At 45.5% G+C, this 22,794-nt stretch overlaps 1 protein-coding gene across 2 annotated transcripts in view; it reads right to left on the reverse strand.

Moving 5' to 3' along the window:
• Positions 1-925: 925 nt before the first annotated feature.
• The window catches only part of wnt5b (Wnt family member 5B), a 90,261-nt gene continuing 68,392 nt past the window's right edge, over positions 926-22,794 (reverse strand). Inside the window, exons 2-5 of one of the 2 annotated variants that reach the window (XM_012958845.3) lie at positions 21,554-21,675; positions 18,518-18,765; positions 8,916-9,208; positions 926-4,599 (exon numbers count right to left, since the gene is read on the reverse strand). In XM_012958845.3, the coding sequence (XP_012814299.1) occupies positions 4,141-4,599; positions 8,916-9,208; positions 18,518-18,765; positions 21,554-21,675 (1,122 nt within the window). In that variant the 3' untranslated portion in view covers positions 926-4,140. 2 annotated transcript variants of the gene reach the window in all.

A 22,794-nucleotide genomic window follows, 5' to 3' on the forward strand; every position in this document is an offset into this window, starting at 1 on the left:
TGCACTGGGTACTGTGCTTTTTTGCAGTCAGTGCTAGCAATGAGCAGTAGCTGAACTAGAAGTAGGCCTGACTTCCCTGTTTATAAACATAGTTTTAAAGTTTAAAGTCAAGCCTACTTGTAGTTCAGCCTGTGTTAAAGGGATAGTTCACCTTTAAATGAACGTGCTGATAGGTTATTATGAGTTACAAGACCTAGTGAAACCGATGCAGCCACTTTTATAACATTAGAGTCATGTACTCCTTCTGCAGAAATGTTTCCCTTTATGCCAATGATCCCCAACCAGTGGCTCCGGGGCAACATGTTGCTCCCCAACCCCTTGGATGTTGCTCTCAGTGCCCCCAAACCAGGGAGTTATTTTTGAATTCCTGACTTGGGGGCAAGTTTTGGTTGAATAAAAACAAGATTTCCTACCAAATAAAGCCCCTGTAAGCTGATAGGGTGCATAGAGGCCCCTAATAGCCAATCACAGCCCTTATTTGGCTCCTCCATGAACTGTTATGGTGCTTGTGTTGCTCCCCAAGTCTTTTTACATTTGACTGTGGCTCATTGGGCCGATTGTAGCTGCTGATATGGGTCCCTTAGACTGATTCGGCAGCTAATCGGCCCGTGTATGGGCACTAACGAGGGGCCTGCCCGACCAATATCTGGCCTGAAATCGGGCAGATATCGATCGGTCAGGTTTAAAAATGTAGTTGGATCAGGGACCGCGTCGGCTCGTTGATGCGGCCCTCGAACCCACTGCGCCTATAACCGTTGTTCTAATTCGTTCGTTTGGCCCAAATTAGCCTGATATTACCCACCCATAGGTGGGGATATCGGGAGAATATCCGCTCACTTGGCGATCTCGCCAAGTGAGCGGATCTCAGCGTGTATGGCCACCTAAAGAAAGGTTGGAGACCCCTGCGGAATAGTGGATAGATAAGTACTGCAAGTTCTGTTTATTGGGCAGACAGATGCACTTGGAAACATCAAGAACAATAGAATTGTTCACACCTTTGCCCCCCCCAAAAAGACAACAAAATTAGAGAATTTGTGTATTTTTTTTTTTAAGATACAATATTTCCAACCATACAAAGCATAGAGGTGATCTATACAGTATGTGTCTGCTCTTCCTCCGGCCAATCCCCCTTTGTCCAGGAGACCACAGCAGTGGACTGAGCTGTTTCCGGGTTTACAGAATGTGCCATTTGGCCACGGACAGCTCCATCTTGTTCATCGGAAGCTTCATACAAACAATTCTGTTATTCTCCAAATGGTAATTGTGTAATAAATAGCAAACCCAACGAGTACGAATGATATCCGCCATAACCAGTACTTCCTGCGCAGCCAGGGAAGCTTCAGGGGGCCAGATCCCTGAGATTAGCACTAATGGAGCTGCCATATTGGTTGCCCAACATAGAGACAAGTATAACACCAGTAGGGGGTGCTGTTGACTTGTAATGCAATGCTTGTCATAACCAAGGCAAACAACAGGGCATTGAATTGCCCACTTAAATTTATAAATGCAAATATGAAAAGAAGAAATCTTCTGGGCGTTTAAAAAGCTCCCATACAGGTATGAAATCCATTATCCGGAAACCCGTTATCCAGAAAGTTTTGAATTACGAAAAAGGCCATCTCCTATAGGCTCCATTATAAGCAAATAAGTCTTTTTTTTAAAAACGATTTTCTTTTTTCTCTGTAATAATAAAACAGTACCTTGTACTTGATCCCAACTAAGATATAATTACCCCTTATTGGGGCAGAACAGCCCTATTGGGTTTATTTAATGGTTAAATGATTCCCTTTTCTCTGTAATAATAAAACAGTACCTGTACTTGATCCCAACTAAGATATAATTACCCCTTATTGGGGGCAGAACAGCCCTATTGGGTTTATTTAATGGTTAAATGATTTTCTTTTTTCTCTGTAATAATAAAACAGTACCTGTACTTGATCCCAACTAAGATATAATTACCCCTTATTGGGGCAGAACAGCCCTATTGGGTTTATTTCATGGTTAAATGATTCCCTTTTCTCTGTAATAATAAAACAGTACCTGTACTTGATCCCAACTAAGATATAATTAATCTTTATTGGCAAAACAATCCTATTGGGTTTAATTAATGTTTAAATAATCTTTTAGCAGACTTAAGGTGTGGAGATCCAGATTACGGAAAGATCCCTTATCCGGAAAACTCAAGGTCCCGGGCATTCTGGATAATGGGTGCCATACCTGTACTAAAAAAGTTCAGAAAGAATGCTCTGGGCACACAATAAATATACGTTAAAACTGTACTGTCTATGGGAAATAATTTGACAACTTCCAACCATAAATACAAATAGGCAGCCATGTTGGACTGGCCCACCGGGTACCAGGAAAAACACTGCCCCGCTGTCCTAATGGGCCCCTTTGGCCCCAACTCAACCCTGCAGCTGAGATCTCTTATATACCTGTGCCATGCCAGATATGGGCAGGTTGAGCACTTATATAAAAGAGATGGCAAACCACCGATTTGGGCTAGGTCTGAGTTGGGAAAAGGTGGGATTAAGGTGGCCATACACGGGCCGATTCTAGCTGCCGATATCTGTCCCTTAGACCGACTCAGCAGCTTATCGGCCCGTGTAGGGGCACTAACGACGGGCCTGCCCAACTGATATCTGGCCTGAAATGGGGCAGATATCGATCGGGCAGGATAAAAAATTTAGTCGGATCTGGAACCGCATCGCCTCGTTGGTGTGGTCCCCGAACCGACTTTGCCTATACCCGTTGTTATAATTTGATCCTTTGGCCCCAAGGCCAAATGATCGAATTAACCTGGATTCTCCCAATATCCCCCCACCCGTAGGTGGGGGATATCGGGAGAAGATCCGCTCGCTTGGCGACATCGCCAAGCGAGCGGATATGAAGGTGTATGGCCACCTTTAGAGGCATATCTATAGATGGCCAGTGGGTTGGTCTGTGGCAGTCCTAAGGGGTCCCAGGTACTCAGTCAAATAATGAGATACCGAGAGGGGAAAAGCCAGTGCTTTTTACTTTAGGGTGCCAGCAGGGCTGTAATGTACTGCTGTGTATTCTCTTTCACTACCTCTAGGGGGCAGTATGAACAAATTCTCTACATGAAGATACAGTAGGTTGCAAGGGGGTTAAAGCTGTGTTTGTTGCTATGTGACTGCCTGGGCAAAAGGGGTTCTCTTTCCCTTAGACAAGAACATTAGACAGTACAGTATAAGGGGATAGCCTATTGTATGCACTGAGCATTCTTTTTCTCAGTATAAAAAACTGTCATATTGCTAGTCTCAGCATGGTTATTCCCTATTGTCAACAACAACATGTGCCCCGATATTTGTCAAGGTGGTATGGCAACTCTCCCCTATATATTAAAAATACTAAACATTTATTCAAGCACAAAATTACTTGTACCCTCATATATGTTTCTATATTAAAGGGAAAATAAAAATGAAACGGCAAGCCCAAACTGGGTCTATTTCCCCTTTAAACTCAAACAGTGCTGCAGGGATGAATTTGTTTTGCTATAAAAAAAAAGTCAAAGCTGTTTTGTTTTTTTTTTTCCTCCTTAGTTCCCAATAGTGATTGTCCAGAGGCAAGCAGTAGCCCAGCGGCCAGGGATGTTGTAGCCGGCTGTGGCTTATTCTTTTGCCAGCAGCCCCTATTCTGGCTGTAAAGTCTGCAGGGTACAGATGGCAGGGCAGATTTGCAACAGAGAAGTGCTGGGCGGGGGGGGCGGAGGCATCCCATAATTTCCCATCGCCAGCCCGTTCTCTCTAGGCCCACGTGAGTTCTTAGTAGCCGAGCCTTGGCCTCGTTACATGCCGATGTCCTTTATAGGATGAGCCCGCAGTTCAGCCTTACAACGGCGGCGGCGGGGCGTGGGGGGGCGTTCATCCTTCAACCACCATCGTTCCAAAATCCCCTCATTCCCTATTAATCAGGGTGTCAGTTCCTGGAGTTCATCTTCCTTTATACACATAGAAAAATATATATATATATCTACATATATATAATTTTATGCCCTATACATATCTATTTTTTTTTGCCTCCATCGCTCCCCCGTGCTTGGGTAAAAGGGTGCGTGGAGGGAATCGTGGGAAACGGGTGGGCAATAGTCGATGTGAGGTGGTAGCCGTCTGGGCCCCCTTATTTGCACACATACTGGTCCACGATTTCAGTGCACTTTTTGCACTTGACAAAACAGCACCAGTGGAATTTACAGTGGCAGCGCTCCACTTGGACCGTCTTGAATTGGTCGTAGCCCCTCCCGCAGCACATCAGCTCGCAGCCGTCCATGCCCTCCGACGTCTTGTTGCACTGGCGGCCGTGGGTGCCCAGGGAGCCCGTGGTTTCATTGTACAGACAGTAGTCGGGGCTGGGATCCAGATACACCAAGTCCTCTGCCGTGGGAGGGTTGAAACGTTGGTTGACCTGCTCCAGTTTGTTGCGCTTATTCAAGCGCATGGAGGCGGCGCTGTCGTACTTCTCCTTTATGTACTCGCCCACTTTGCGGAAGTCGGCCAGCTGCAACCAGCAGGTCTTCAGGCTACAGGACCCCGACACACCGTGGCACTTGCAAGCCACGTCGGCCAGCTTGTACACAGCCTGAGAGATAAGGAGAAAAGAGCAGGATTGTAAATAACCATTCTTTCAAACTGCCCAAATCAACTTACATAGTTACATAGGGTTGAAAAAAGACCAGAGTCCATCAAGTTCAACCCTTCCAAGTAAACCCAGCACCCACAACCCACACCTACCAATCTATACACTCACATACATAAACTATATATACAACCACTAGTACTAACTGTACATTTGTACATTTGTTAACCATGGAAATGAATTTAAAGTGGACCTGTCACCCGAAAAAATAATTCCAAATCCTTTTCTATAGTGTTAGTTGAGCAAAATAAACGTTATTTACACTGTATAAACGATTTAATTTTTTTTCCCTTCAGTTCTGGAATTTACAGCCACAGCCAGAAGGCCGGCGCCATTTTGTAAACGGTGTTATTAAGGTAAGCTTTGTATCACCCCAAAATGTTATGCATTTGGTATCTAGGTGATATCTAGGAAGTGCTGAATGGAAAGTGAAAGTAATTGAAAGTAATAACGGCAGGTATAGGAAAAGTCGGTCCGGGGACCGCATCAACGAGCCGATGTGGTCCCCGATCCGACTAGATCTTCTAACCTGCCCGATCAAGATCTGCCCGATTTCAGGCCAGATATCGGTCGGGCAGGCCCGCCGTTGGTGCCGATACACGGGCCGCTTAGCTACTATCAGCCCGTGTATGGGGACCTTAAGTCTGTCTAGAAGTAGTAACCCATAGCAACCAAGGGGCATTTACTGGTTACCTGTTTAAAAGCAAACATCTTATTGGTTGCTATGGGTTACTGCTCCTGGGCAATCTTAGTGCCTTTTATTACATATGGGAGATAGAATTGCTTGTGATACCCATTGCTGCCCTCTAGAGGGTGCTATAGTGCCTTCCTACTGTGTCTCATAACACATGGCACTTATTCCCTGTGCATTTATATTTGTTGTATTTATTATTTATTATAACACTTGTCCTCCCTGTGTGTAATTTTGTAAGACTGTACAGCGCTGCGTACCCTTGTGGTGCTTTATAAATAAAGTTATACATACATACATACATAGGAATCACAGGGCCCCATACTATTAAGTTATTATTATTATTATTAACATTTATTTATAAAGCGCCAACATATCCCGCAGCGCTGTACAATAAGTGGGTTCCATACATTGGACACACAGAGTAACATATAAAGCAATCAATAACCGATACAAGAGGTGAAGAGAGCCCTGCCCAAAAGAGCTTACACTCTACAAGGAGTAACATATAAAGCAATCAATAACCGATACAAGAGGTGAAGAGAGCCCTGCCCAAAAGAGCTTACACTCTACAAGGAGTAACATATAAAGCAATCAGTAACCGATACAGGAGGGGAAGGGAGCCCTGCCCAAAAGAGCTTACAATCTACAAGGAGGGTCCTCCCCCCAGGGGGCACAGTTATTAAGCCATTGGTCACTTTGCCCCCTGGAAGGAGTGCCCTGCCAATGGGTAGAATTAGACACCATTGAAAAAGTCTCTACCCCAGTACTGTCCTATTGTACTGAAACCCACCCATTCCCCACAAACCCCACCCATTCCCCCACAAACCCTGCCCAATTATTTTCCTATACAGTAAATCGCACCTCTGCCGGGTCCCTAACAGCAATACCCCTTGTACCCCCCCTCCCAGTTAAAGTGAAAATGCTCAGTATAACCCCCCTCTCCGGTTTACTCCAATGGGAAACGCCAGACAGTGTTATAGGGGGGCCACTGTGTCCCCTACAAACCAAACACCTTGGTTATATTTACTGTGTTGGTTGAAGAGAACAAGGCATATACTAAAGGTGAGTGAAAGCCAAACATAGGGGCCGGGCAGGCTGAGAGCCAGGGGTCTTGTATAAAAGGGTGGGAGGGAGGCAGCTGAAAAAGAAGGAAGTGTAACTACTACAACCAAAAAAAGAAAGAAAAGAAAAACATAAACAAAGAATTGTGGGTCATAAACTGAGTCTCTGGGAGGAAGGGTGGGGGGGCCAAGAGTAAACACCCCCTCGCCACACTAACCAAACTGTACGGGAAGCCAACATTTGTGCTCAGAGAGGTGTGATAAAGCTTTATGGCTGCTTTATTACCCTGGGAGTGGGGGTGGAGAGCCCCGGAGCCCCAGGTGAGATTGTGTTTCTTAGCTCTGTACCAGTTTATGGCGGGTTGAGGGGGCAGGGTCTGCCAGCCTGACCTCTAGGTTCTAAATAGCTTGGGCTTTTGCACTTATAGTGTGTTACAGCAATCTCTGGTTCCATTTTTAGTTTTTTGTTGAATTTTTGCTCTTCTATTCTGCCCCTACGCATGAGGTTATTGACCCCCAACAACTAGAAATCAAATGGATAATGACACTGACATAACAGGGTCAATAATTATATAATACCCCTGAACACACGGCAGGATAAATACAGTGCCAATTCCATGTATAATACCCCAGAACACACGGCAGGATAAATACAGTGCCAATTCCATGTATAATACCCTTGAACACACGGCAGGATAAATACAGTGCCAATTCCATGTATAATACCCCAGAACCCACAGCAGGATAAATACAGTGCCAATTCCATGTATAATACCCCAGAACCCACAGCAGGATAAATACAGTGCCAATTCCATGTATAATACCCCAGAACCCACAGCAGGATAAATACAGTGCCAATTCCATGTATAATACCCCAGAACCCACAGCAGGATAAATACAGTGCCAATTCCATGTATAATACCCCAGAACCCACAGCAGGATAAATACAGTGCCAATTCCATGTATCCCCAGAACACACAGCAGGATAAATACAGTGCCAATTCCATGTATAATACCCCAGAACACACGGCAGGATAAATACAGAGCCAATTCCATGTATAATACCCCAGAACACACAGCAGGATAAATACAGTGCCAATTCCATGTATAATACCCCAGAACACACAGCAGGATAAATACAGTGCCAATTCCATGTATAATACCCCAGAACACACAGCAGGATAAATACAGGGCCAATTCCATGTATAATACCCCAGAACCCACAGCAGGATAAATACAGTGCCAATTCCATGTATAATTCCCCTGAACACACGGCAGGATAAATACAGTGCCAATTCCATGTTTAATACCCTAGAACACATGGCAGGATAAATACAGTGCCAATTCCATGTATAATACCCCAGAACCCACAGCAGGATAAATACAGTGCCAAATCCATGTATAATACCCCTGAACACACATTAGGATAAATACAGTGCCAATTCCATGTATAATATCCCAGAACACACGGCAGGATAAATACAGTGCCAATTCCATGTATAATACCCCAGAACACACAGCAGGATAAATACAGGGCCAGTTCCATGTATAATACCCCAGAACACACAACAGGATAAATACAGTGCCAATTCCATGTATAATACCCCAGAACCCACAGCAGGATAAATACAGGGCCAGTTCCATGTATAATACCCCAGAACCCACAGCAGGATAAATACAGTGCCATTTCCATGTATAATACCCCAGAACACACAGCAGGATAAATACAGGGCCAATTCCATGTATAATACCCCAGAACCCACAGCAGGATAAATACAGTGCCAATTCCATGTATAATACCCCAGAACACACAGCGGGATAAATACAGTGCCATTTCCATGTATAATACCCTAGAACCCACAGCAGGATAAATACAGTGCCATTTCCATGTATAATACCCCAGAACCCACAGCAGGATAAATACAGTGCCAATTCCATGTATAATACCCCAGAACCCGCAGCAGGATAAATACAGTGCCAATTCCATGTATAATACCCAGAACCCACAGCAGGATTAATACAGTGCCAATTCCATGTATAATACCCCAGAACACACGGCAGGATAAATACAGTACCAATTCCATGTATAATACCCCAGAACCCACAGCAGGATAAATACAGTGCCAATTCCATGTATAATACCCCAGAACCCACAGCAGGATAAATACAGTGCCAATTCCATGTATAATACCCCAGAACCCACAGCAGGATAAATACAGTGCCAATTCCATGTATAATACCCCAGAACACACAGCAGGATAAATACAGAGCCAATTCCATGTATAATACCCCAGAACACACGGCAGGATAAATACAGTGCCAATTCCATGTATAATACCCCAGAACACATAGCAGGATACATAAAGTGCCAATTCCATCTATAATACCCCAGAACCCACAGCGGGATAAATACAGTGCCAATTCCATGTATAATACCCCAGAACCCACAATAGGATAAATACAGCGCCAATTCCATGTATAATAACATAACACATTTCTCTTACCCTGCGCCCCGCCTCGTTATTCTGGAGGTTCATTAGAGAGCGTGCCTGCTCTTCGGACCCTTTTGGGAAATTCTTCTCCCTTTCCCGTGCGTCCACAAACTCCTTGGCAAAACGGTATCCATACTCTACGTTGTCCCCGCAGCCCCCCCAAAGCCAATCCCGAGGCAGATCCTTGGGGCGAGGAGTCCGGCTGCAGCCACAAGTGGAGAGCTCCCCTTCCCGGCAGGCACGGCTGATGGCGTTAACCACCCCAGCGGCACTAATGGCGTAAGTAAATGCCGCCTCTCTGCTTCCTAGGAATGGGTAGAGATGAAAAAGGAGGGGATGAGTACAAAGCAACAGGAAAAAAAACCTTCATTCTTCATTTTACTAAGTACCTTTTTATTCTTAAGATCTCCAATTTTGACTTTAACCTGTTACCTGGATTCTACCTACCATAGCAACCAGGCCTGCAGTTGAATGAGTATAAGAGGAATCAAATAAAGCTTGAACAGAATGATAAGTAATAATTGAATATGAACAGAGTATATTCCAGAGGGGGAGATTTCTTTGGGTCCTGCATTCAGCGGGGCCCTGGAGAGCAGTGATAGGAAGAGAGACTATAGTAGGGCTTCAGGTGCAACAAGGGGCCACAGGCTGGACGAGTTTTTTTTCAACCATATCTAGATAGCCCCGTTCCGGGGTATATTGCTGCAGGCTAATAAAGCGGGAGATACCAAACACACAGTATTGCATCGGTGTACACTGCTATTTCCCGCTGCAACTTTACAAAACACACACATCCCCAGTTTTATGACTTAACCAACCGTTCCTTTATTAATCATTAGTGCCCCCCCCCAACCATATCACTACCCATGTGTAAAAGTCCAGGGTGGTCCAAACTTAATTAGATGCAAGAGGATGCTGCAATGAGAACTGCTGTCGTCTCCACCATATTGCTCTTATCTCACATAGGGAGATTATTTTATCTAATATAGGGAGATTACTGGGACTATTTCCAAATCGAATGGAGTCACATGAATGTGGCAACAACACTTCTCTTGAGGGCTTGTGTGTCCGAGGCACCGACCCCCCATATAATCATGTTAAAGGCAATGTATGCAAAACAGATAAAACCTCTTCACTGAGGTCTAATGTTGCAGATAAAATAAGCCAGTGAGAGGTTAAGGTCCCCATACACGGGCCGATAGTAGCTGGTGATATGGGTCCCCTGGACCGATTCAGCATCTTATCGGCCCATGTAGGGGCAGAAACGAGGGGTCTGTCCGACCGATATCTGGCCTAAAATTGGGCAGATATCGATTGGCCAGGTTAGAAAATTCAGTCGGATTGGGGGCCGCATTGGCTCGTTGATGCGGTCCCTGAACCGACTGCCCCATTGCCGCCAGTACGATCGAATTATTATTTTTTTTACCTGCACGCTCCCCAATATCGCCCACCCGTAGGTGGGGATATCGGGTGAAGATCCGCTCGCTTGGCGACATCGCCAAGTGAGCGGATCTGCCCGTGTATGGGGACCTTTAGGAACACTGACAGAATAATGAATTGGGTGCCAGGGTAGGGAGACATCCAAAGTCTTTTGAAGCTAACAGGCAGGTTGGTGCTCCTGAGAGATATAGGGAGAGATAAGTAACCAGACTGTACTTGAGGGAATTAAGAATTATGGGTAGCAGAATAAGCAAATACATCATTATATATATAATCCTCTAGCTTCTGCTGTAAATGGAATGTTCTGGGCACACAATACGCTATATCCTTCTACTGATCCATCCATATGAATACAGATTATATAGACACAGTCGTACTGTGTACTCCCTGGGGGGGAACCCATTCTCTCTTTGTATAGGAATCCGTGTCTGGCAGCTGCCTGTGTTTTCTCTCTGCGCTGTAACGTGCGAGCAATGTGTAAAGCAGATCTGATACGAGTCATTTGCACCTTAGGCACAGAGGGCTGGCAGTCGGCCCTTATCAGTTGAGTGATGGCAGATAAAGGGGCTCTTTACATATCACAGCAAATATCTCTGCAAACGTGATGCCCTGAAGTGGCTGCTGAGTTGTCTCTGGGGACTAAGGAATATCTTGGACTTTGGCCCGGCCGGACCTCAGACATTCCTTCTGGCTGCTACACCTTTACTAGTGCTTGGGTATTGTCAGTCTCATAAAAACAATAGGAAGCTAACACAGAGAATAAAGTATTTGGCAGAAATGTAAATGCTATTGGGACAGACAGACAGCAGCTCCCAATTATGTGAATAAAGGAAAAATAGTAAAAAGGAATGCTCTGGGCACATAATAAGCTACAGCCTTGCACTATATGCTTTATTGGGAAGGAATTATATACAGTGTATAATCTACCTTTTTTTGAAAAATATAAGAAGCCAATATACTGGAGCAGTGCTGTCCAACTTCTGTGGTACCAAGGGCAGGAATTTTTCTAGACTACATGGTGAAGGGCCGATAATGGAAGCCAGTTTTGGCCCCTCCCCTTTTTAAAACCACACCCACTTCAAACCAGAGCTATTAAGACCATATCCACATTAATGGTGGTAGCGCAGCAACAACCCAAATGGTTGGTGCTCACTGCAGGAATATCACCCTTCATTCATATGTGAAAGGGCAGGCAGAGTATGGCACACACAGGCAGCATAGGGCAAACTGAGTATACTATAGCACATACAGGCAGCATAGGGCAGGCGGAGTATGGCACATACAGGCAGCATAGGGCAGGAAGAGTATGGCACACACAGGCAGCATAGGGCAGGCAGAGTATGATACACACAGGTAGCATAGGGCAGGCAGAGTATGGCACACACAGGCAGCATAGGGCAGGCAGAGTATGGCACACACAGGCAGCATAGGGAAGGCAGAGTATGGCACACACAGGCAGCATAGGGCAGGCAGAGTATGGCACACACAGGCAGCATAGGGCAGGCAGTGTATGGCACACACAGGCCGCATAGGGCAGGCAGTGTATGGCACATACAGGCAGCAGTTGGAAAGCACTGTACTAGAGCTACGGATAGCCTGTAAAATATGTCCTAAAAATCAGTTCTCAGTGATGTTGCATGACTTGTCACAATACTTGTACATATTGTAAAATATTATGCTGTTCGGGTGAAGACACATGGAGTACTAGTGTATAACTCAGCCTGCAGCCTTGTGCCTTTATATGGGCACAGAACCCCTCAGTGACTGCTAATATCCTTATCATTTACAGTAGGGGGTACATTATCCCTTATAATACATGAGTGATACTCAGAGTTCCCTGTATAACTCAGCCTGCAGCCTTGTGCCTTTATATGGGCACAGAACCCCTCAGTGACTGCTAATATCCTTATCATTTACAGTAGGGGGTACATTATCCCTTATAATACATGAGTGATACTCAGAGTTCCCTGTATAACTCAGCCTGCAGCCTTGTGCCTTTATATGGGCACAGAACCCCTCAGTGACTGCTAATATCCTTATCATTTACAGTAGGGGGTACATTATCCCTTATAATACATGAGTGATACTCAGAGTTCCCTGTATAACTCAGCCTGCAGCCTTGTGCCTTTATATGGGCACAGAACCCCTCAGTGACTGCTAATATCCTTATCATTTACAGTAGGGGGTACATTATCCCTTATAATACATGAGTGATACTCAGAGTTCCCTGTATAACTCAGCCTGCAGCCTTGTGCCTTTATATGGGCACAGAACCCCTCAGTGACTGCTAATATCCTTATCATTTACAGTAGGGGGTACATTATCCCTTATAATACATGAGTGATACTCAGAGTTCCCTGTATAACTCAGCCTGCAGCCTTGTGCCTTTATATGGGCACAGAACCCCTCAGTGACTGCTAATATCCTTATCATTTACAGTAGGGGGTACATTATCCCTTATAATACATGAGTGATACTCAGAGTTCCCTGTATAACTCAGCCTGCAGCCTTGTGCCTTTATATGGGCACAGAACCCCTCAGTGACTGCTAATATCCTTATCATTTACAGTAGGGGGTACATTATCCCTTATAATACATGAGTGATACTCAGAGTTCCCTGTATAACTCAGCCTGCAGCCTTGTGCCTTTATATGGGCACAGAACCCCTCAGTGACTGCTAATATCCTTATCATTTACAGTAGGGGGTACATTATCCCTTATAATACATGAGTGATACTCAGAGTTCCCTGTATAACTCAGCCTGCAGCCTTGTGCCTTTATATGGGCACAGAACCCCTCAGTGACTGACTAATATCCTTATCATTTACAGTAGGGGGTACATTATCCCGTATAATACATGAGTGATACTCAGAGTTCCCTGTATAACTCAGCCTGCAGCCTTGTGCCTTTATACAGTCACAGAACCCCTCAGTGACTTCTAATATCCAAAATATAATATCCTATAATTTACAGAAAGGAGTGCATTATATCTTATAATATTGTGTTCAGATTCTTACTGTTTTGCAGCAATGTCTCAGCAATCAAGTAGCTGCAGAGGACCAAGGACGCAGGCTCAATCCATACACAGGTTTAGCTCTAATTACCCAATGTTTTATAATAATGCTTCTACAAAGTGAAACTTCCAAATCCACATTTGCCTTCTCCACCTCCCAGTGGCCAGTGCCAGTACTGCAGGTGTGCATAAAACCCCAGAGATGAGGAGTGCACTCTGGTCAGGGTGTGTTTGGGCAGATCCTCAGAGATAATATGCAGGAATTCATAACCCCCCACCCCCCCATGCACCCGGGACATGTAGGGCAAGAAGCTCTGCGAAGGGACAGGGTGCATATGAGAAGTATTCAGGGCTATAGGGGGCATATCTACAGAGGCAGAGGGGGCCCAGGAGTGTAAAGGGCCCAGGAGTGTAAAGGGCCCAGTAAGGCCCTAATTAATGAGCAATTTCAATATATCTTGGTAGAATATGTCTATGTAGCAATGTTTTGGGTCCCTGAATAGAATTTGCCGTGGGGCCCAGAAACATCTAGTTATGCCACTGGCTATATGACAACCATTTTAGGCTGCATCTTATATAAAGTATGTGCAACGTGAATAAAACCAGTGCTTTCAACCTTTAGAAACATAAGACAAATCTGGGTGTCGAGGTGTTAAAATCACTGGTGTGCCGCTCCGGCACAGTGCAGCCAATTGGGTGTTTAACCTCTTCAGAACTGCATTCTCCCACTCTGCGCTTCATATGGAGATGATTGCTATTTGGCACAGGATGTGTCCCATGGAAAAAGTTCAGAGTTAGTACCTTGCACACACCCCTTACACCCCCCCAGGGGGATTAGAAATGCAGGGAGAGAGGATACTAGCCCTTTAACACCTAGCCTTTTATTGTCCCACACATCAAACCAGCCTGGGTCTGGTGGTCTCTTCCCACAGCAAACTGCATTTCAAAAGGGTCCCGAGACAATGCCCCCTCACACCTCGAATCAAAGGCACAGAGATGGGTTGCTAATGGGAGGGGGAGGGAGCTGGAGCCACTTCCACCCCCTCAGCCTTGAAAGGAGTCAGCTCCCAGACTTGCACAGTGAACTTGTTACTGATCTATCAATACACGGACCCTTTAACAGACCCTTTATAGGTGCCTGTCTCAGCACTGTTCCATACTCACCCCTAACTCAATGTTATGGCATAACTAGATATTTGCCCCCACACCCTATAAGCCTGCGTCAGCTATTTCTGATCCCCCCTAAGTGTCCCATAGATACTGCATATGCCCCCCATTGCAGCCCGAAAAAGCCTCATAACCGTTCAGCTTTCTAATGTTGACCCTGTGCCCAATAGATGTTATTATTTATTATATTTTGGCTTTTCGTACACATTGTTACATGACCTACACACTGTTGCACCATTACACTGCAATGGAACCAAAGGACTCGGAACTGGATGCTATTGCTATGGCCCCCACACTGCCCAATTCTTCATATTCCATATTTGAGGGTGCCGACCCTGTAGACAGAGCACCAGGTGGTTAAAATAAGAGATACGGGTGTGCCCGTGGAATTCTCCTGTGTCCATCATTGAATTACATTTTGGCCCTAGACCACTGATCCCCAACCAGTGGCTCCAGGGCAACATGTTGCTCCCCAACCCCTTGGATGTTGCCCTCATTGCCCCCAAACCAGGGAGTTATTTTTGAATTCCTGACTTGGGGGCAAGTTTTGGTTGAATAAAAACAAGATTTCCTACCAAATAAAGCCCCCTGTAAACTGATAGGGTGCATAGAGGCTGCCTAATAGCCAATCACAGCCCTTATTTGGCTCCTCCATGAACGTTTATGGTGCTTGTGTTGCTCCCCAAGTCTTTTTACATGTGACTGTGGCTCAAGGTTGGGGATACCCTGCTCTAGACCGAGCAGCGGGTGGTTAAATTAAGAGGTACGGGCGTGCCGGTGGAATTCCCCTGTGTGCTTTAGTATAACACCATCATTGAATTACATTTTGGCCCTAGAGCATGTGCTAAAGAAATAGCCGGACAGCACTGATCTATTGTGCAACCTTTCCCCGGCTCCATTTGTCCACCCTAAATATCAGTTCCCTCTCTGACCCCAAACACTGCCCCCTGCGGCCTCTCTGCCCTACCCCACACGATGTATGCCTGCCGTCCTCATTATATCATGCCCACCGGCCCCTCTCTATCTGACCTTACAAATGACATGCCTGCAAACCCCCTATCCCGGCGACTGACCCCCACACACAATGTATGGCTGCAGCCCGCACTGATCCTACACTTCCTGGGGAAATCCAACACTGGGCAACTTTCTCCTACAGTTCAAGGAAAGGGCAAGGGGTCTTTTGGGAACTGGAGGCAACATCCTGTCCCTATGCAGAGGGGACACCGCATGGCCCGGGGCAAACTAGATAGGAACAGCATGGCCAGAGTCCAGACACTGGGATGTTTATTGCACAGCAAACATACAATATGGACTCCATTATTCCTTGATCAGTGCAAGGCGTGGCTCGGAAGCCGTGATTCAATTGGTCATTCTTGTATCCTATAAACTATTCTACCTCCTTATATGTATATAATCATATTTATTACCTGGCTATGTATATGTGAGGGTAACAGTATCTTCATAGAAATACAGGACCTACTGTAAATGATAAGGATGACTAAGTGGTCCTGTGACCATATAAAGGCACATGGAGTTATACAGGAAACTCTGAGTATCACTCATGTATTATAAGGGATAATGTACCCCCTACTGTAAATGATAAGGATATTAGCAGTCACTGAGGGGTTCTGTGCCCATATAAAGGCACAAGGCTGCAGGCTGAGTTATACAGGAAACTCTGAGTATCACTCATGTATTATAAGGGATAATGTACCCCTACTGTAAATGATAAGGATATTAGCAGTCACTGAGGGGTTCTGTGCCCATATAAAGGCACAAGGCTGCAGGCTGAGTTATACAGGGAACTCTGAGTATCACTCATGTATTATAAGGGATAATGTACCCCCTACTGTAAATGATAAGGATATTAGCAGTCACTGAGGGGTTCTGTGCCCATATAAAGGCACAAGGCTGCAGGCTGAGTTATACAGGGAACTCTGAGTATCACTCATGTATTATAAGGGATAATGTACCCCCTACTGTAAATGATAAGGATATTAGCAGTCACTGAGGGGTTCTGTGCCCATATAAAGGCACAAGGCTGCAGGCTGAGTTATACAGGGAACTCTGAGTATCACTCATGTATTATAAGGGATAATGTACCCCCTACTGTAAATGATAAGGATATTAGAAAGAACTGAGGACCATATAAAGGCACAAGGCTACAGGCTGAGTTAAGTTGTAATACAGATCCAGCCACATTCCCCGTTGTTCTCTAGCCAGTCAATCTAGGGCTCTGTGGCCTTTCCATAATCCCCGGCCAGCTCACAAACAAGGTTCTGTAACATATCTATAATATTAGTCTGGGGCAGCTGATTATTAAGTACATTCCGGGCACCCTATTTAGTCACTGGATCTTCATTGCGAGATATGTGCTTATCTTTCCCAATTACCCTCTGTCTTTTCCTGGTTATATTTCTTAGAACTGAACTATTTCCATGCACCATCCGCTTATCCAGCACGGCCGACAGCTGAGTAAACTGGGATCAAACACTGTTTAATAACACGGACATATATTTGGCTCAAATGGCTGCCATCAGTCTTTGTTTGCTGCCCAGCCCCGGGAGTATAAAGGTGTCACACTCACACCATAAGGGATCATTATTCCCTGGATTTACTATACTTATCTTGCCGGGCAGCTTTACCAGCTGATCCATATCATTCCAGATACACAGGGGCAGATTCTATCCCAGTGGGGAGGTAGTTGGACCCTTAGGGCTCTGGCACACGGGGAGATTAGTTACCCCTTATTGGGGCAGAACAGCCCTATTGGGTTTATTTAATGGTTAAATGATTCCCTTTTCTCTGTAATAATAAAACAGTACCTGTACTTGATCCCAACTAAGATATAATTACCCCTTATTGGGGGCAGAACAACCCTATTGGGTTTATTTAATGGTTAAATGATTCCCTTTTCTCTGTAATAATAAAACAGTACCTGTGCTTGATCCCAACTAAGATATAATTACCCCTTATTGGGGCAGAACAGCCCTATTGGGTTTATTTAATGGTTAAATGATTCCCTTTTCCCTGTAATAATAAAACAGTACCTGTACTTGATCCCAACTAAGATATAATTACCCCTTATTGGGGCAGAACAGCCCTATTGGGTTTATTTCATGGTTAAATGATTCCCTTTTCTCTGTAATAATAAAACAGTACCTGTACTTGATCCCAACTAAGATATAATTACCCCTTATTGGGGCAGAACAGCCCTATTGGGTTTATTTAATGGTTAAATGATTCCCCTTTCTCTGTAATAATAAAACAGTACCTGTATTTGATCCCAACTAAGATATAATTACCCCTTATTGGGGCAGAACAGTCCTATTGGGTTTATTTAATGGTTAAATGATTCCCTTTTCCCTGTAATAATAAAACAGTACCTGTACTTGATCCCAACTAAGATATAATTACCCCTTATTGGGGCAGAACAGCCCTATTGGGTTTATTTAATGGTTAAATGATTCCCTTTTCTCTGTAATAATAAAACAGTACCTGTACTTGATCCCAACTAAGATATAATTACCCCTTATTGGGGGCAGAACAGCCCTATTGGGTTTATTCAATATTAAAATGATATTTAGCAGACTTAAGTTATGGAGATCCAAATTACAGAAAGATCCCTTATATGGAACAGATCCCATACCTGTATACCTTAGAATACCAGTTTTTTATCCACCATGTGTTTCTAGGAAAGATTCTTTAAATTAACACTTAAGTATGATTTAGAGAGTGATATTTTTTTTATTTGTTATTTTTTTAGCTTTTTTTTGCTTCTCTTTAGTTTGGAATTTCAGCAGCTATCAGGTTCCTAGGGTCAAATTTACCATAGCAACCAGGCCATGGTTTGAACGCAAGACTGAAATATAAATAGGAGAGGACCCAAATAGAAAAATAATTATTAAATAGGAACAATAACAATACAGTTATAGCCACACAGAGAGTTTATGGACTAGCACATAGCCCTTCACATATCATATTAACCACTTACCAATCTGCATGACCCTGCCAAACACGGAGTTATTGTCCACAGTACTGCAGTTCCACCTCCTGTGCTTGAACTGGTGCTGGCACTCCTTGATGCCAGTCTTGGCTCCTTCTCCAATGTAGACCATGTGATCCTGATAGAGTTGGCACAACTTCCTTTGCCCGGGCGAGAGCCCAGTCAGTTGGCTACACAGAGGCTGGGCGCCAATGATATACATCTCTGGCCTCTGTACTGGATTCAGCGCCAGCGACCTACAGGGAAGAATAAGGCATTGTGGGTAAGTCTGTGCCCTGGCTACATTTGCCCACCTACAGCTCTCTGGCAGTGGTGGTTTGGGTCCTACCACCCTTTTTTTGTTATTTATGCTCATTTACCCTCTATCAGGGGTGGCCAAACTACAGCCCGTGGGCCACGTCCGGCCCTTTGGTCCGGGCTGCCAACTAAGTCTGTAGTGAAACTGCCCTGGCTACATTTGCCCACCTACAGCTCTCTGTCAGTGGTGGTTTGGGTCCTACCACCCTTTTTTTGTTATTTATGCTCAATTACCCTATATCAGGGGTGGGCAAACTACGGCCCACAGGGCCACGTCTAGGCCGCCGACTAAAGGTCCCCATACATGGGCCAATAGTAGCTGCCTTTGGACCGATTCGGCAGCTTATCGGCCCATCTAGGGGCAGAAACTAGGGGCCTGCCCGACCGATATCTGGCCTAAAATTGGCCAGATATCGATTGGCCAGGTTAGAAAATTCAGTCGGATTGGGGACCGCATCAGCTCATTGATGCGGTCCCCGAAACCACTGCCCCATTGCCACCAATATAAATGTGATCACATTATTTATTTTTTTACCTACACGCTCCCCGATATCGCCCACCCGTAGGTGGGGATATCGGGTGAAGATCCGCTCGCTTGGTGATCTCAACGTGTATGGGGAACTTTAGTCTGTAATGAAACTGCCCTGGCTACAATTGCCCACCTACAATCTGGCAGTGGTGGTTTGAGTCCTACCAACATTTTTTTGTTATTTATGCTCAATTACCCTATATCAGGGGTGGGCAAACTATTCTCATCACGTGAGACTTGGCGACTGGGGACTCACGAGCGGATCAGCGTAACACTGGCCCGTCTGTCAAATTTTAAAAGTCAATGTGGCCCCTGAGCCAACAAGTTTGCCCACCCCTCCCCTATATACTAAATCCAGGCTTATTCAGCCGGATGTAATTCCTAAAATGGCACATGATTGTCTACACAGGGGGGAATGATGGGAATTGTAGTTCTAAAATGCAATAATAAACCTATTCTTTATAGGAGGGGCCGAGGTTGGGTGTGTGTTTAAATGCAGCAAAAATTCTGCAAGAGCGCATTAAAGTGCCGGTACAGTATTTTACTGCATATAAAATATGCCCAACCTTGACCCTGCATATAAAAACAGGATTGGGTGCGCTCAAACACTCAAGCTTGAACACATATTTGAGGTATTACTAAGGGCTTCTGGGTAGGTAGCCTTAGGGCAATGGCATACCTGTTTATTTCATGGGTGGTGGGTGCAATTACAGGTGCACTTCTAAGTTGTCCATATGCAATATGAGCCATTTGTAGCAAGCTGAAAATAGATTTCATTGTTGGCTATAGGGGCTGCCAAATGGGCTACAAATTGTAGGGAATAATGGAATTTATTTTTAGCTTCCTACAAGTGGTCGGCTACAAACTGGCATTGGATGGTCCTAGGAAATTTTCCCATAATTCCAGGCGTGAAACCTCTAACCTAATTAGCTCCTTGAATGTAAGGAAGGGACATGTTACAGGGGGCACAGGTGAGGGGCAAGTAAGAATTCTCCTGGGACAGGTGAAAAACATGAAGAGAAGTGCAGTTTAACATACAGGCACAATACCCAGTGGGTAAAATATTATTACTGCCCTCAGCTTTATACCCCTTCCTATGCTGGGGTCAAGGTCTTATTCCCAGAGGTCCATGTAAGTTAGTGGTTCTAACCCGGTGAGCTGGACTTCCTAGGGGCCCAAAGCAATAGCCAAGGTCCCTTAGGGTGAGAAGTAGGCAGAGAACCATTTGCTTTCCTTAATAGGCCAGTTAGAGTAAAATTCTGGCAAAGTAAGACTTATTTGCTGTCCAACATAATCATGTCTAATACAACAATCATCTTATATATCTGCAACATTGTACTAAGGGGGGCCCTGACCAAATGATGGGAACCACTGCCTGGGACAGTCTCTAATTTGGTCTCATTCCTCACACCCTCTCATCTGTCCCTTCCTTCAATTGATTCACACATCCCCAGCCTTTCTGCCTCTCATCTGCCCCCTTAGTGACGTAGCTTTCCTGTCCCAATAACAATTCCTATCCCCCTCTACTGCTGAACTGCAGCTCCCAGCACCCTGAGCCAGAATATTATTATTATTAACATTTATTTATAAAGCACCAACATATGGATGCAATATGGCAGCAGCTTGAGACCCTGTACTAAAATAAACCCCTCTTGTCCCATTATTTTTCTTATTCTTTTCTACTTTATTCTGAGTTTCCCCTTGCTGTCTCTTTTTCATACTTTCTCACCCCAGCTGTCTCTTCCTAGCAGAGATCCCTCAGTATCAGCTCCACACAGGGGCCACACACTTTTCTTCCACTGTCTTTCCTATACATTACCCATTCCTATTCCCCAATAACACCCTCACACTTCAGCTCATTGCCAGAAAGAGCTGCACCCCTCATATCCCTACCGGGTAGAACCCCCCACCCCACACTCTGTCACATATCAGCCCCAATCTCATTGGTGCCATTGTGTCATTGGTGCCACCCAATCTCTCTACCATAATTATATGCCCCATTCTCTCACTGGGTAAAATACCCCCACTGCCCTCATCTATTGCATCTCCCGTCATATTTGCCCCCCAAAACCCTCTCTTTGGGTACCACATTCCTAATCCCCTTTTCGCATGCCCCTCCTTATATTCCATTATTGGGTAACAGTCAATGCCCGTCATACCTTTCCCAAGCCCCAGGGGGTTCTGCCCCCAGTACTTACCACCAGGAGTTTGCCCCTACTAGAGCCTGTTTCCAGCACGACAGTAGAGAAGTGACCAACAGTAGTCGCAGAATTCCCGTCATGCTGCTCCTCTCCGCGGTTCTCCGCAAGCACAGGGGTCCCTAGGAGACGGGCAGATGGTGAGCGGGCAGCGCACTGAGCAGTAGTAGCCTGGCTGTGAGCAGGTCTCGGAATCCCGGGGGAGGGGGTTGCTCTCTACCTCCCCCTGCCGGACAGCCCCCTGCAGATCGCCCCCCTCCTGGTTGCACTTAATTTGCATTTTATTGCCTGGGGAAGTGAGCTGGGGCTTGTTAGGGGCAGGGGGAACTGTATTATTTGGTGATGTTTGGAGAGAGGGGGGAAAGGGGGACATGCAGCTACAGAGAGGGGAAAGCGATTTGGCTGGGGGACTCTTTCCTTCTGACGTCTCTCTTTCCAAGTGTCTGCAACTGGGGGGGGGGGGGTCGGAGGGGCATGAAGGCAGACAGATGGGCAGGGAGCACATTGCCAGACTGAGAAAGTGATAGGCAGGGGGTTCCAGAGGCACCAACCCAAACATACAGACTGTGCCCAGGGGTGTAACTACATTAGTCTAATGGGGGCAAACTAGCAGGTATAGTAGGGAGAGATGGTGCCTATAGTAGCAGTGGGGGGATAATAGCCTCTGGGAAGGGACTGGGGCTGTGGGATAGCAGGTATAGTAGGGAGAGATGGTGCCTATAGTAGCAGTGGGGGGATAATAGCCTCTGGGAAGGGACTGGGGCTGTGGGATAGCAGGTATAGTAGGGAGAGATGGTGCCTATAGTAGCAGTGGGGGGATAATAGCCTCTGGGAAGGGACTGGGGCTGTGGGATAGCAGGTATAGTAGGGAGAGATGGTGCCTATAGTAACAGTGGGATAATAGCCTCTGGGAAGGGACTGGGGCTGTGGGATAGCAGGTATAGTAGGGAGAGATGGTGCCTATAGTAGCAGTGGGGGGATAATAGCCTCTGGGAAGGGACTGGGGCTGTGGGATAGCAGGTATAGTAGGGAGAGATGGTGCCTATAGTAGCAGTGGGGGGATAATAGCCTCTGGGAAGGGACTGGGGCTGTGGGATAGCAGGTATAGTAGGGAGAGATGGTGCCTATAGTAGTAGTGGGGGGATAATAGCCTCTGGGAAGGGACTGGGGCTGTGGGATAGCAGGTATAGTAGGGAGAGATGGTGCCTATAGTAGCAGTGGGGGGATAATAGCCTCTGGGA

This window comes from Xenopus tropicalis, chromosome 3, assembly GCF_000004195.4.
Source record: "Xenopus tropicalis strain Nigerian chromosome 3, UCB_Xtro_10.0, whole genome shotgun sequence".
NCBI lineage: Eukaryota > Metazoa > Chordata > Amphibia > Anura > Pipidae > Xenopus > Xenopus tropicalis.